Source organism: Pectinophora gossypiella, chromosome 20 (assembly GCF_024362695.1).
Source record: "Pectinophora gossypiella chromosome 20, ilPecGoss1.1, whole genome shotgun sequence".
NCBI classification, from domain to species: domain Eukaryota; kingdom Metazoa; phylum Arthropoda; class Insecta; order Lepidoptera; family Gelechiidae; genus Pectinophora; species Pectinophora gossypiella.
The window spans coordinates 4,127,674-4,142,390 of NC_065423.1; the positions used below are offsets into that span (position 1 = coordinate 4,127,674).

At 38.7% G+C, this 14,717-nt stretch overlaps 1 protein-coding gene across 4 annotated transcripts in view; it reads right to left on the reverse strand.

The window, feature by feature from the left end:
- LOC126375891 (ectonucleoside triphosphate diphosphohydrolase 5) overlaps positions 1–14,717 on the reverse strand; it is a 23,696-nt gene continuing 8,979 nt past the window's right edge. For all 4 annotated transcript variants that reach the window (XM_050022976.1, XM_050022974.1, XM_050022975.1 and 1 more), the window contains 9 exons: positions 13,754–13,897; positions 13,496–13,584; positions 12,890–13,053; positions 12,339–12,430; positions 10,374–10,533; positions 8,365–8,517; positions 7,500–7,669; positions 6,397–6,560; positions 1–5,748 (listed from right to left, as the gene is read on the reverse strand). In XM_050022976.1, coding sequence (XP_049878933.1) covers positions 5,662–5,748; positions 6,397–6,560; positions 7,500–7,669; positions 8,365–8,517; positions 10,374–10,533; positions 12,339–12,430; positions 12,890–13,053; positions 13,496–13,584; positions 13,754–13,897 — 1,223 coding nt within the window. In that variant the 3' untranslated portion in view covers positions 1–5,661. The remainder of the gene's footprint in view (positions 5,749–6,396; positions 6,561–7,499; positions 7,670–8,364; positions 8,518–10,373; positions 10,534–12,338; positions 12,431–12,889; positions 13,054–13,495; positions 13,585–13,753; positions 13,898–14,717) is intronic.

A 14,717-nucleotide genomic window follows, 5' to 3' on the forward strand; every position in this document is an offset into this window, starting at 1 on the left:
TAAAGTTCCAACATTTATTAAATTTGTACAATTTACACATTAACACCGATTCACCGCTTCAAGGTACCCAATACCTAAGTGCAGGTAAGCGATACAAAACTTTGGATACAAACAACGTGTCCAAAATGGAGTTAGAATAGACGTCACAAAAAATATTGCTAGCATTTATATCGAGTTTGTTTTAAATGTAGACAGTGCTCAGGTCATAAGAATACATGTTTACTATATACATTATCATTTATTTTGTGAAATAAACGACTTAACTAATTCGTTCTGGCACAAGGAGACTTCGCTTCTCTCGTGTGAGTCATCAACCCTGGCAGGGTTACTATTGGGACCCCTGACATAGCTCATGTAATGACTACTAACTTTAGTAAAAAGTAGCCGGAAGCGACTGCTTAAAGTATCCTCCGAAGCACGACTTCACTACGATACTCATGTAGTTGACTATACATTTCATTATAGCTCAAATTAGAATCGAAATTCGTTGAAAAATGAAATGGAGCCTAGAAAGAAATGGCGATAGGAACGCATGTCACATGTTCCTATTGTCAAATCATCTACTAACAACTTCATCGGGCAGACACGAATCAATTTAGAAAAAAAATTGTCCTAAATTGACATGAACGGGAATCACACTCGGGACCACGGGTCATCAGACCAGAGGTCATACATACCTCATAATTATGTCAAAATTACGACACAATTTAAGCGAATCTTCCCTGACCAGAACCGAAAAGAATTTAAAAATGTAATTACATATCTTTTTATATTCGCACTAGTGTATAATATAAATGTGACCTTAACAGTTATAGTTAAAATTGTAAACTCATTTTCTTTGAAGATAGTGTTTTGAGACCATGTCAAGTGGCAAGTATTCGTGATGATAGTAAATAAATAAATTAAATACTGTCGTTTATAGTCAAGTTTTCGACAGATTATCTAAACTCTAAGTATAACAAGCATTATGGAAATTAATAAACTAAAAAGCCATAACCACAATTTCACTGAATTTAGCAGAATATACAGTAGCTGGTGAGGAGTGGGATATTACAGGGTGTTAGTGACATCGTACTGAATACTGAGGGGGATGATTCAGACCATGATTCTCGGTTAATAATCAGGTGGAATTTTACGTCGCAAAATTAATGTATTTTTTTGTTTTTTTTTTTTTTAATTATTTTCAATTCTATATACTTATGCGCTGGAAAATGAGCTGATTTTTCCTGAATATTCATGAAGATTTTTATTATATATAGTTTCAGTTCCATACATTTGCAACGGAAAATTCTGCTTGATATCATCTCAGAATCATAGCCTGAATCACACATCAAAGTGTTTGTTACGATGTCACTAACACCCTGTATACCTCTGCCTACTCCTACGGATATACAGGCGTGATGCTATACTATGTTAACATAACTCGTTAAACTGCGTTTACGTATAAAAGGTATAATAAACCTAAACTAAATAATGGTGCTAATTCCTGTAAATACCATCTAATTTTATTTTAAGTTATATCTGTCATTTTCTTATCCGCCGAAAAGGAAAGGAACGGGTAATCGACAAGCATAAAATTTATGGACCACACGTCTATTTTAAGCACAACAACAACCGTCTAAAAATTTTACATTGGCCAATAACCCGACACAATTATGTTGCCAACACGTCAAACGGTTTGCATACCAGCGAGATACATTTTTAATTCGCCCGGGTTACTCATTCATTTACTCATCATCATCATCCCCCTACACTCATTCTTCCTAAAATTAAGAGCTGTCAATCATCCGTTCCATTCCTTTTCGGCGGATAAGAAAATGACAGGTATAACTTAAAGTAAAATTAGGAGGTGTCTGCAGGAATCGGGACCATTACATACTAAGTAAATTCGCATCAAGCCTTATACATCTATTCCATGTTACACGAATATTTGCCAATTGAGCATATGAAAAGGGACATAAAAAGACAATGGTACCCTATCTGCCTTATAAGATAATAATATATATATATAATTCAACTTGCATCCTACTTAGTGCTTCTCACAACACAACTCTCCTTTACTAACAATAATAAATACAATAACGATTCTAAACCTGACTTATGCACTGGAATTAAGGGCGTTTCCCATTCGTCCGATAGGTCGACCGATCAATCGGCCCAATGACATTTCGTCTTCCCATTTAACTTCACTGGATCGATGAATCGGTCGAACTATCGGACGTAAGAGAAATACAGATATGAACAAATAAATACATTACTGATTCAATGAGGATTTGTAAAGCTTAAAGAAAACCTGTATAATTTGGCAATAGTCAATTCAGTACAAACCTACTTACTTATTTTGGAAAAATGAGTTATTAGCTTGACATTTGACTGCAATCTCGCCTGTTGTATCACCTCAGTAACATAAAATACCTAAAGCGAGTATTATTTTTCATGACCTTTAGCTATCTAAAACTAAAAACACCAGGTTCTTACCTCGTTAAAATGTCAGACTCATAGAGGGACGCGTAAACCTCAAACAAGCTGAAACTAATGCCAAATAATACAAGTCTTCTTGAACGACCGACTTAGAAATCTGTTATGTTATACTTAAAAATAAAAATAATAAATGGGTAGAAGTGGAAACAGAATATTAATCGGACTGTACGTAAGTTTTTCGTAAGTCGGAGAATCAAGTTAAAAAAAAATAACTAAATGTTTATAAATATCTTTCAAACATTTTTTTGTCATATGATTCACAATCAATCCGTAAACTTAAATAAAGACTTTCTTAGTATAACAAATAAAGAGGAAATACTTATGTGTATTCTTAGAGAACAGAGTTTTGTAAACTTCCACGTAAACTATAGTCCGCGCGTAAGTTCTTGTCGCCCTAAGAGATGTATTACATCTATCCACCAATCATTCGTCAATCAAACTTTTTATTCAAACAAATATCGACCTTATTATTACTGCACTATGATCGTCGTTTCGCACTAATTGTCTATGGGTGTGATCGTGGTTTTACCATACCGTATTCCGTCAATCAGCATACGACCCTACAAATAACGATCACAGTACAGTCATAAGCAATATCATGTACCAACTTTAGAACCCTGTCGCACTATCATATTTGACATTTAATGAGACTTACGGTTTAATTTGACAAAAAAGTTAATGTGACATGGTTTCAAAGTGTATACATATTAGTACTCGTGACCGTACATGATAAGGTCGATTTTTGTTTTAATCCTAAATCATCATTGACGAATGTTGGATAGATGTACCTCTCTAAGGTATGTGAGCGGCGAGACGGGGGAGGGTGAGAGGGACTGATTGGCGGACTGACACCCGTATTCTAAGATCTAGAAGCTTCCTCAACTCCGTCATCAGTTGAGGTGACCTTAAAGAAGACCTCGCACTCAGCTCAAAATCGGTATAATTAGACGTCGCCTCAACCTTATCTCGAGTTTACTTCATTGAGGTCGAGTGGAGGCATGACGTCATCTTCTATCGTATGGGTTGTGAGGTGGATTACCAACCCCATCAACCCTGGTGTCAGGGTTACTATTGACCCGCCAAAGGCCCCTGACATGACTCATGTAACGACTACTCATGTATGACGTCATTATTTTCGTATTATTATGTTGGCAGTACGACGTGCTCGACTCCAGTGAGAAAAGTCCTCAAGTCGAGGACGTAAATGGCAACTTAAAATACCAAAATCCTTAACTGCTGCCGAGTCAGGTGGAAAAAAAATCGATTCGACATCATAGAATACGGATGTGAGTGTCAAGCTGACTCAACCCGCCAAATGTTTGTCTACCTCAGCTCACATACCTCGACGGTAATAAGAACTTACCCGCAGACTACCTCAATAGTTGAATCGAACTTAAAAACTACATCCAACGCGTTTCTGCTATTAAATATCATAAAATTGTGCATCGAGGTTTACATAACCATTTATATGACACATTATTTAAATAAGCTAACTATGCCGTGCAAAATATTCGACGACAAAGCGTGTTTTATAAAGCCAAAGTTACAAGTTTCCAATTTAAAATGGCAACACTACGCCAAACTGTCAGTTTGACAGAATTTGAATTTGTTACCGTGGCCACATACAGCCCGCGCGCGACGATGGAAATGAACCAATCGATGTTTAGTTATCACGTAGCCAATAGCATTGCTGCATATATCACATCGTGCGCGATATGCAGTCTTCATGCTACTAATGCGAAAGTTACCATTTTAAACCTGTAATAAGCAATCAATGGCTTTAAAAATTAATCTCGCCTAGTGTTATTAATTATTTATCCTACATTTCAACCATCACTTATTTTTCTAAAGGAAACCAATTTGTATTATTTTCTTGTATATAAAATTTACCAATTGCCTTGTATAGGAAAATGGCAACCCACAATAAAATATAAATATTTTCATGAAGCTAGAATCAAATGTAGTAGAAGTATCGATAATCCCATATATTTTTCTACTCAAGTTTTTGTCGTAAATGGCATGTACATGAGCCTATATTGAACCAAAACAAATATATTATTGAAGCGAAAAAATAGTTATTTTTCGCGACATATAATTCGAACTATTTTGTGCGAAAAGAAAGAAAACAAAAGGTTGAATCGATTTTAGTCCTTTGCATAAATTACGACGACATTCATTGATCTTGAAAATCATCTATAATATCAATAGGACTGCCGATAGTATCGAAAGTAGCAATAGGCAACACTACTTAGTATATTATTATGATACTCTAGCCTTGTACACTTCTTAGCTACTTGACTCTAGCTCCATAGTAATACCACAAGAAGTTATTGTGGACATTTCAAAGTTAGAATTATAGACAGACAGTAAAATATGTTTCGTAATCTACAGTATATCACATAGAGTGGAACCCCTAGAGGTAATAGTTGCAGCTCAAGTCACTTAAAATATCATTTTATTTATTAAGTCGTAGCAATGCAGTACATTTTGTATTTTGATAATGACAACTCTTTCACCATCGTCGGCATGGGTTGATGTTTACAATGGAACAAAAATTTATCACAAAATAGTTGATCCGTTGGGCTGAACGGTCTTACCTCTGTAGTCAGACGTTTAAATGTTCTTAGATATATTAAGCGTTTTTGAGTACAAGTAATAATTTGGTATTCATTAGCAAGCAATAGGGTAGTTTCCAACTAGTCAAATCAGTTACTTTTTTACTAAACGTCAAAACACAAAATTACTACGGAATTCGTATGAAAGAGCAGCTTGTGACGTCATAGAAAAACTTGACAAAATGTCGCACGTATTATTATATTATTTTTTTTTTATAAATTCATAAATAAGTTAAGTCTTTATTTAGCAATCAGAATTTCATAATTTATCTTTGACCTAGGAAACTTCCCAATTCCTTAACCAAAAGGCTCTGCACGGTAACCGCACCGCGCGAATTATATCGAGGCCTTCGACCAATAGCCGTTTGACGTCCATCTACGTAGATAGCATTCGTATCGTTTATTGGTCGAAACGCTCAATATAATTCGCGACGCGCGCGACGCGGTTGTCATACAGACCCGGCAAGCAGTTGTTTTGCAGTGTATTAAAACTTAATAATTCTTCTAAAGTCTTCAGTGCCGACGTCGGTTGTAAGAGTTGTTGATAAAGTTGAGGTACGTACGTTTAGTTGGTGGCTATCTTATTCATGACGGTGGTGTACGCCAGCCCCAGAGCCCATGACACCTCGTGGTTGTTGATTTTCTTGAATAACTGGAAATTAGAGACATTTATTTAAAATAAAAATAAATTAGATGACAAAAAAATTTAAATAGACGTACATATTGGCCTATACACAGTAGTGGGTGGATACAGGGTGAGTAGATAGATTGATAGATATTGGTACAGATTCCTGTACGCCCCATCTAATTTTAAGTTATACCTGTCATTTCCTTCTCCGCTAAAAGGACCTTTCCCTTGACATGTCTCATGTAACGAATACGTACGTAAGTAATCAGCAATCAATAAGTAGTAACCGGGACCAACGGCTTAACGTGCCTTCCGAAGCACGGGTCATCTTACTTTCGGACGATCAGGTGATCTACCTGTAATGTCCTAACAGATTTTGAATAATAATAATAAATAATAAAAAACACTTTATTACACACAAATTTACAAAACATTTACAGGACAAACTTATTCTAAAATGGGGAAAGGCGGCCTTATCGCTAAGAGCAATCTCCTCCAGACAACCTTCGGCAGAGTAATATACTTCGCAAATAAGTAAAATAAAAAAAAATAGAAGATTTTTGTGATATAACCCCACAGGGATTCGGACCTTGGACCTCCGGATGTGCCCAACACTCAACCACTGTATCACAGAGGCCGTTACCGGTTACCGCTTCAATGATAGGTACTTACAAGCACGGGCTGATGGTCCTGCATCTTGTATGCGTCTTGCAGAAGCGTCACGATGTAGACGAGGTCGATGCAGGCCCAGGGCTGCTCCACGTTGGAGGCGGAGCACGCCACCACAGCCGCTTGTCTGTACTCGCTCACGGACACCCGTCCGCCGGACACCAGATCTGTGGACCAATGTGACCAATGTTGTTGCTTTTTTTTTCTAGGGCCCTGTGCCGAGGTTTTTCTTGCAGCTTCTTTTTCCCGGCTATACGGGGTGTGAGAAGCTGTAGTAGTTTTAGGCGGATGAGACGTTCTTTATGTAAAAAATGACAATTCAAAGTGTAACTTTGTTACCTACTGAATAAGAATATATTTGAATTTTGAATTTGAATTTGTTAAGGCATAGCTTGGCCACTATTACCATGGAATAAGGAATAATTCAACGTATAGGATGAGCCGTGGTAGCCCAGTTGGTAGAAGTGAAAGTTTTCACTTTGAGGTCGACGGTTCGAATCCAGCACAGGCCTAAACCAATGATTTAAATTATTATCACGTGCTCAGCGGTGAGGAAACCCACATTCCCGATAAATGCATTTTCGGTAATATGTGACCTAACCTGTATTCAGTCAAACAGGCAGTCGCTTCTGTAAAAAACCGAACCTGTCAAATCTTCAGGTTAGGTAAGCGGACCCTGTGAAAGATGGGAAAATGCTATGGAGATGATGAGTTTACGGCCGTTTAGACTGAAGTGACCATAACCAACCAGATCGGTGGAGCCTCAAAATGTCTCGTTTGAACCGTATAACACCGCCTATTGTCTATGACAAGCCCCGCCAAGGGCCCCTGACATGGCTCCTGTAACGACTACGTACATACAGCAGTAAGTTGTAACCGGGAGCAACGGTTTAACGTGCCTTCCGAAGCACGGATCATTACTGTAGGACAATCGGGTGATCACCCCGCAATGTCCTAACTAAGGCAGGGCTCACAAAGTGATTTTTGTGATATATCCCCACCGGGATTGGAACCAGGGTCCTCCAGATCGTGAGCCCAAAATTCAACTGGACCACAGAGGCCGTTTTGAGGATAAGTTATGAAATGTTATGGTATAGTAATGTTACCAATAAGTCCGTAGTCAGCGGCGACGTCGTAGAAGTAGCTCATGGCGGCGACCTGTCCCCGCGGCGGCTGCGAGGGCTCCCAGTCCAGCGTGGCCAGCACGTAGCGCTTCACCAGCTCGTGGCAGCGCTCGTACACCGCCTTGCGCTTCAGGGCCCGGCGAGCAGCGCCACTGGAAAAAAAAACATAGTGTTGCCAATTCATAAACCGATATCTTTAACATATCGATAGTTATACAATGTTTGAGGTTTCCGCGGTTATTATCATAATTAAAACACATAATAACGCGCTAAGAACCCGGTATTATGTGTTTTAAACTATCAATAGTTTATAAAAACAAATAGGTTCTACAGGCTATTGATAGCATGGATAGTTTCAATACTATGTATAGTGTCTACAGTTGAAGAATTTCAAAGAATTATACCTATTTTCTTGTTTTATACTTTTTAGAGCGTGATTTTTCCGTAGTCGGGTTTTAGTTTTCAAATTGATATTTTATAATTTTTTTTTTCGAAAAAACCTTATAGGGTTGGGTCAACTATGCGAATTTTGAGCCATAACATAACATGTCATCACGCCATCAATTTTCCGAGAATCGTTACGATGTCACTAACCCTCTGTATACATTATAATATATGACTCAAAATACAAATCAACAAACATCTTCTATCGCGTGGATTGTGAGGTGGATTACCAGCCGCATCAACCCTGGTGTCAGGGTTATTACTGAGCCGCAGTAGGCCACTGACATGACTCATGTACGACTACATACTTACATCAGTAAGCAGTAGGACCAACGGCCTTCCGAAGCAAGGATCATCTTACCCTGTATATATAAAACAATTATAACTAAATTATAACACTCACTTAATAGTATACTCAATGTTGCCATACACCCAGGCCTCCTTCTGCACTATCGGATCGACGCACACCGACGTGAACTCCTTGATCTGAGTGGTGTTGCCAGCCTCCAGACGGAATATGCCGTACCGAGCCGCTAGTAAGCCCAGGTTCAGATAACTGCAATAATTTAATATACTTAATATAAAACAATTTATACAGGGTGTTAGTGACATCGTAACGAATACTGAGGGGGATGATTCAGACCATGATTCTGAGTTCATATCAAGTGGAATTTTCCGTCGCAAAATTCATGTTTTTTTTTTTTTAAATTATTTACAATTCTATACTTTTGCGATGAAAAATTCCACTTGATATTAACTCAGAATAATCAGCTGAATCGTCCCCCTCAGTATTCGTTACGATGTCACTTACACCCCGCGCAATCAAGTGGAATTTTCAGTCGGAAAATTCATGAAAATTTTTGTTTTTTTTTAGTTATTTTCTGTTCCATACTTTTGCGACGGAAAATTCCACTTGATATCATCTCAGAATCATGGTCCCAATCATCCCTCAAAGTTTTCGTTACGATGTTACTAACACCCTGTATACATAACATAAAACCTATATACATTGTTTTAAGTTTACGAGGTAATTATCATAATTAAAACACATAATAACGGTTCATATCCCTATTTCACACGTGGTAAGAACCCGTTATTATGTTTAAATTACAAACCTATACAGGGTGTTAGTGACATCGTAACGAATACTGAGGGGGATGATTCAGACCATGATTCTGAGTTGATATCAAGTGGAATTTTGAGTCGGAAAATTCATGAAAATTTTTGTTTTTTTTTTTTAAGTTATTTTCTGTTCCATACTTTTGCGACGGAAAATTCCACTTGATATCATCTCAGAATCATGGTCTCAATCATCCCTCAAAGTTTTCGTTACGATGTCACTAACACCCTGTATACGTCCCACTGCTGGGCATAGGCTTCTCCTCAATGAACCGGAGGTGGTATGGAGCATATTCCACTACGCTCCACTGCGAGTTGGTGGAGATGTATTACGGCCAAAAACCGGGACCAACGGCATAACGTGCCCTCCGCAAGGAATCATCTTACCTTTTCGGATAATCAGATGATTCAAGCCCGCAAAGTCCTTACCAAACAAAGGACTGTCTCACAAAGTGATTTCGACAATATCCCCATTGGGAATCGAACCCGGGTCTCCAGATCGTGAGCCTAACGCTCTAACCACTAAACCACGGAGGCTGTGATAGATATGATGATCTTTTAAGATCAGCCTCTCGCCCATAGCAATTGTCCATCATGGTAGAAAAGATACATTCCTCAATAAACAATAACACATTCCACCTCGCTGCTCCAGTGCGTGGTAGGAATAACATACATAACCTACCATACATAGCCTATGCACGTCCCACTGCTGAGTACAGGCCTCCCTTGTTGTTGTGTAATGTAGTTATATGTTAGTTAGAATCCGTAATTGCTCGGTTCGGGTGCGCGTTTATGTGAATTTACATTTTCTTTTACACCACAATAATCCCTTATCACACTATTTCTTATTCTATCATTCAAACTCTACTAATACTCCTCGACACTTGTAAAGACACGCCAACCCGCACTGGAGCAACGTAGTGGAGTATGCTCCATACCCCCTCCGAATGATTGAGAGAAGGCCTGTGCCCAGCAGAGGGACGTATATAGGCTATTTATAGTTATAGTTGAGGAGCTCGGTGGCGCAGCGGTAAACGCGCTCGGTCTGCGATTGTCGAAGTTAATCAACTTTCGCAAAGGCCGGTCATAGGATGGGTGATCATAAAAAAAGTTTTCATCTCGAGCTCCTCCGTGCATTAGCAGTCGTTAATAACCATCAATCCGCACTGGGCCCGCGTGATGGTTTAAGGCCCGATCTTCCTATCCATCTATAGGGAAGGCCCGTGCCCCAGCAGTGGGGACGTTAATGGGCTGATGATGATGATGATTATATGTTACCGATTCTGCTCATACCTGTGCGTGTAGAGCGTGATGTTGTTTCCTTGTTGGACCACGTAGCGGTCCTCGGAATTGTACTGCGGTGCCTCGTCATCGCTCAGTTGGAAGGTGATCTGAGTGGAGCCGCCGCCCAGGTCGAGCGCTGCCATCGTGTCTGAGCGGCCGTCTAGGTAGCCTGGACAAGCGGTAATAAATTATTTAAAAAAAAGAAAAAAAAATTATGACAACCGCCGCCGTGGTCCAGTGGTTGATCATCATGCTCACGATTTGAAGGTCCCGAGTTCGAATCCCGATGGAGACATTGTTGAAATGACTTAGTGAGACTGTCCTGTGTTTAGTAAAGACATTGCAGACTTGAATCACTTGATTGTCCGAAAAAGGAAGATGACTTCTGGTGGTCCCGGTGACTTCTTACTGATGTAAGTACGTAGTAGTACGCGAGTCGTGGCGGCTCAATAGTAACTAGATTTCTCTGGACTTTGTATGGAAATACTGTCATGTGACGTCATCATTAAAAGCGGTCAAACGGAGATTGATTTGTTCATCGTAGACTGGTTTCTATTTCTAGCATTTTATAACTTATCTTTGACCCAGTCAAATACCCTATTATAAGCAAAGCAAACCTTTAAATTCAAAATAAAACTGTCCATAAGCAATTTTCTTATAATAGACCTTCGTGCGATAAACGACACGGCTCAGACCAACTTATACTAGATTATTCTACAAACTAGTTCGTCGCCCAGTGTAAGTTGATCGCACGCTTCGAACCGCGTCCCGCTGAAGGACCAACTTACACTAAACGATGAACAAGATTCCCAAGACCCGATACTATAAGTATGAATCTCATTCTCTATCACACATTTCTCTGTTTATCAGAGAGAAACAGCTATATTATGTATGTCAGAAATGCGATACACTCCAATAAGAGTTCGAAAGGCCCGAACCGAATATCCATTCGGTTTAAAAATAATTTGTACAAGCAATTTTCACACTCAAAACAAAAGTAAGAATTGATAGTTACTTACATACAGTCAAACAACCATAGTAAAATAAAAATAAAATATCTCAACAAAAAACTATTTCTGCCTTATCCCCTTTTCGACATTACCCCCTTTCGATCTTAGCCCCTTTCGACATCACCCCGTTTCGACATTACCCCTATCAACCTTACCCCCTTTCGACCTTACCCCCTTTCGACCTTAACCCCTTTCGACTTTACCCCTTTTGACCTTACCCCCTTTCGACCTTACCCCCCTTGTCCCTTTCTCCCGTATTGTCGTAACTCCTTTTACGACGTCGTCCACGACGATGATGACGATAACGTTTCCATTTATGGTTATTACTTGAACTTAAAGTTGACAACTGTAATTCTGTAGTATGCTGATTGACTGTAAATACAATTTATAATTTTATAATGTGTGGTTATATATTTACGACGTACAAGATAAAACAATGTTAATCTACTTAGCAACGTTACCAAAAAATAAATGTATTATACGTATGTGTTAGTGATTGTCTTTTTGTTGAGTGTAGTGTTGATTTTTTATATAATTCCATGCTCTAATCCTCACGGAGCAAACAAAAATGTACAGTAAGCCATATACACATATACAGGAAGGAACATCTTTCGCTTACAAATTTTTAACCACTCATCATTTTTTGGTTTCCGTTTTTCAACCACTCCCGGATACGCCTGCATTGGGCTTAACTGTAGTGAAAGTTGTAGCTTCTGTTTACCAGCTTGCCTTTCAATGGACAACGTGGGTTTGTTCGCCGGTATCGGAATTGCACCAATGAGTCATTTATTTGTCTCAATCGCGATTTCCAAATACAGTTGGCTATCGACCATTATAGATACGCTTCATACGTCGATACGCTTAATCACCTACCACGTTGGTCTAAAAAAAAGCTCGATGAAACTCGAGTACTTAGCTGTAATTTATTTTATTGTACATAATAAGCCTGAATCTGTTAACTCACTGTTCAATAAGTTGACGGTGTACCATATGAAGATACCCTCATCAGCACCATCCATGATTTGCACTCCGTTGCTGTCAACATTGTAGCCAAGTCTGGAAGACAAATGAATAGATTATTACTACGAATAATAGACCTTTTTAAGAAAAAAACGAATAAATATCTATCGAAATACTTGCGAATCAGAATGCATGTTGGTCAAAGACTTGAAACTCAAGTTGGATACGGCGACGGAAATAGAGGACTCAATTGGATATAGCGAAATTGATAGAAATATCACTCAACTTTACCCCTTCCCTTCCCTCCCTCCCTTTTCTGATTATACTCACTTACAATATGTCGATGGAAACAGAGTCGATCAGCTGCAGCTAGCTCACGGTAACGCGCTATGTCATCGGAATCTGATCCCTCTTCCCGTTATAAACTCACTTGAATATTACGACGGAAACAGAGAATTCACTTGGATATAACGACGGAGACAAAGAACTCAGTTAGATAATGTAAACGGAGACAGAGAACTCAATTAGATATGTCATCGGAGACAGAGAACTTACTTGGAAATGGCGGAGGAGACAGAATCGATCAGCTGCTGAGCTTTCTCCTTGGGTAGTAACCGCAACCCGGCGGTGGCTCGCACTATCAGCGGCGTCTGCGCCCTCTTCTCGGGAGGAGTGATGAATTCAGCCTTCTTTATCAGGTCGACTATTGTTTGTGCACCCTGAAATCATACATCCGCCTATTAATACAGGTACTGTACTACCGTACCGCCTACTAATACAGCACTTGGGCATAGACACAATTTTGTCGACGAGTACATTTATGCACATTGCGTTCTGTGAAAAGAAAGATGCTGAGCGAATTAGGTAGGTCAAAGATAAATTATGAAACTATGACTACTAAATAAAGACAGATCTAAAGGTGACAAAAAACGTTTTCTTTTTTTTCGATTTAACTTATTTATGAATTATAATAAAGAAAATATAATAATAATTACACACTCACTTATTATTACATTTTTATTTTTTATGATTACAAAAGTGACAACTTTTTCCATGACGTCACAGGTTGCTTTTTCATACAAATTCCATAGTAATTTTGTGACAATTGGATTAAACAATTGAAAAATACCATAACAATTGGATAATTATAACATTAATTACCTTAGCCGGGTCATCTGCATAGGACGACAGCCCGGGTTTGGACTGCTCGAAGTATTCGTCTACTAAGTCCAGAGTCGCTGAACCAAATACTGAAGAATAAACAATAATTATTGTAAGTACTCACGCCCGTAATGCCTAATGGGATGGGCGGAGCCAAAAGTAATCAAAGACAACTTGCAACCACGGTTGATACAATGTAAGCTGGATGTTACGATGAACCTTATGGTGATAAGGGAACCATATAAAAAGCAAACTCACGCGTAAAAGGTACTCTGAACTTATAAGCCAGCACTCTGGATCCCGAAGATCCGGCGTCGATGATGACAGCATAGTGGCAGACGCTCTCGTAGCCCAAACTCTTGGCCAGCCCATCGAACAGCTGCGCCTGGCCAGCGAACAACCCTGCAACCATCACGTGACACCTGACCAACCACCCGATATATTGGACGATGGACAACATCGCGAGTGGAATTAAAAAGTAAAAAAAATTTCGCGCTCCCGCCAAAACAACTGAAAAAGGAATTTCAAATTTCGAACATAAAATGCTGCTGAATGGAATAAAGGAACCTTTTAAATTAGAGTTTTTTAAAAAACATTACTATTATTTTTTAAAGAATTAAGTTCAAAAGCTATGTCAGCGGAAACGAAAGGCCAACGTGCGGTGAGTTGGGAACAAGAGTTATAATTGACAATAGGCATATCTCCCTCCAATAGATAGCTGCTGACATTATGACACTAACATTCTAGTTAGTGATATCTTCATTAGTGAATAATGTACTTAAGAGTACATTATTGATTTAAAGAAGTGTAATTACCCTTATATTATCAATGCGGTGTAGAGTATAGTATAAATTACGTTACATAATAGATAAATGACCTTAATAATAATAAGTTATAATGGATAGGTGCCTTTTATCTCTTCTTGTTGTTAAACTAGTTTTTTTTATGTTCCCCTGCATACATTAAATACCTACACATTTTTAATTTACTTTTAACACCGAAATGGTTACAATTCTGGCGGACACAAACTTAACCTTATTTAGTTTGACAGCTCTTACACTAGTTAACTTGGATCTAGTTTTGTGTTAGTGGTTGCCCGAATCGACACAACTGCGCCGCATTTTAATTAATTACTTAGCTACTTTGGTTGTCCTGTAAGTACAGTTCCGTAATACTCTATTTATACATAAGACTATGTCTAACCACATAATGTAATAAAACT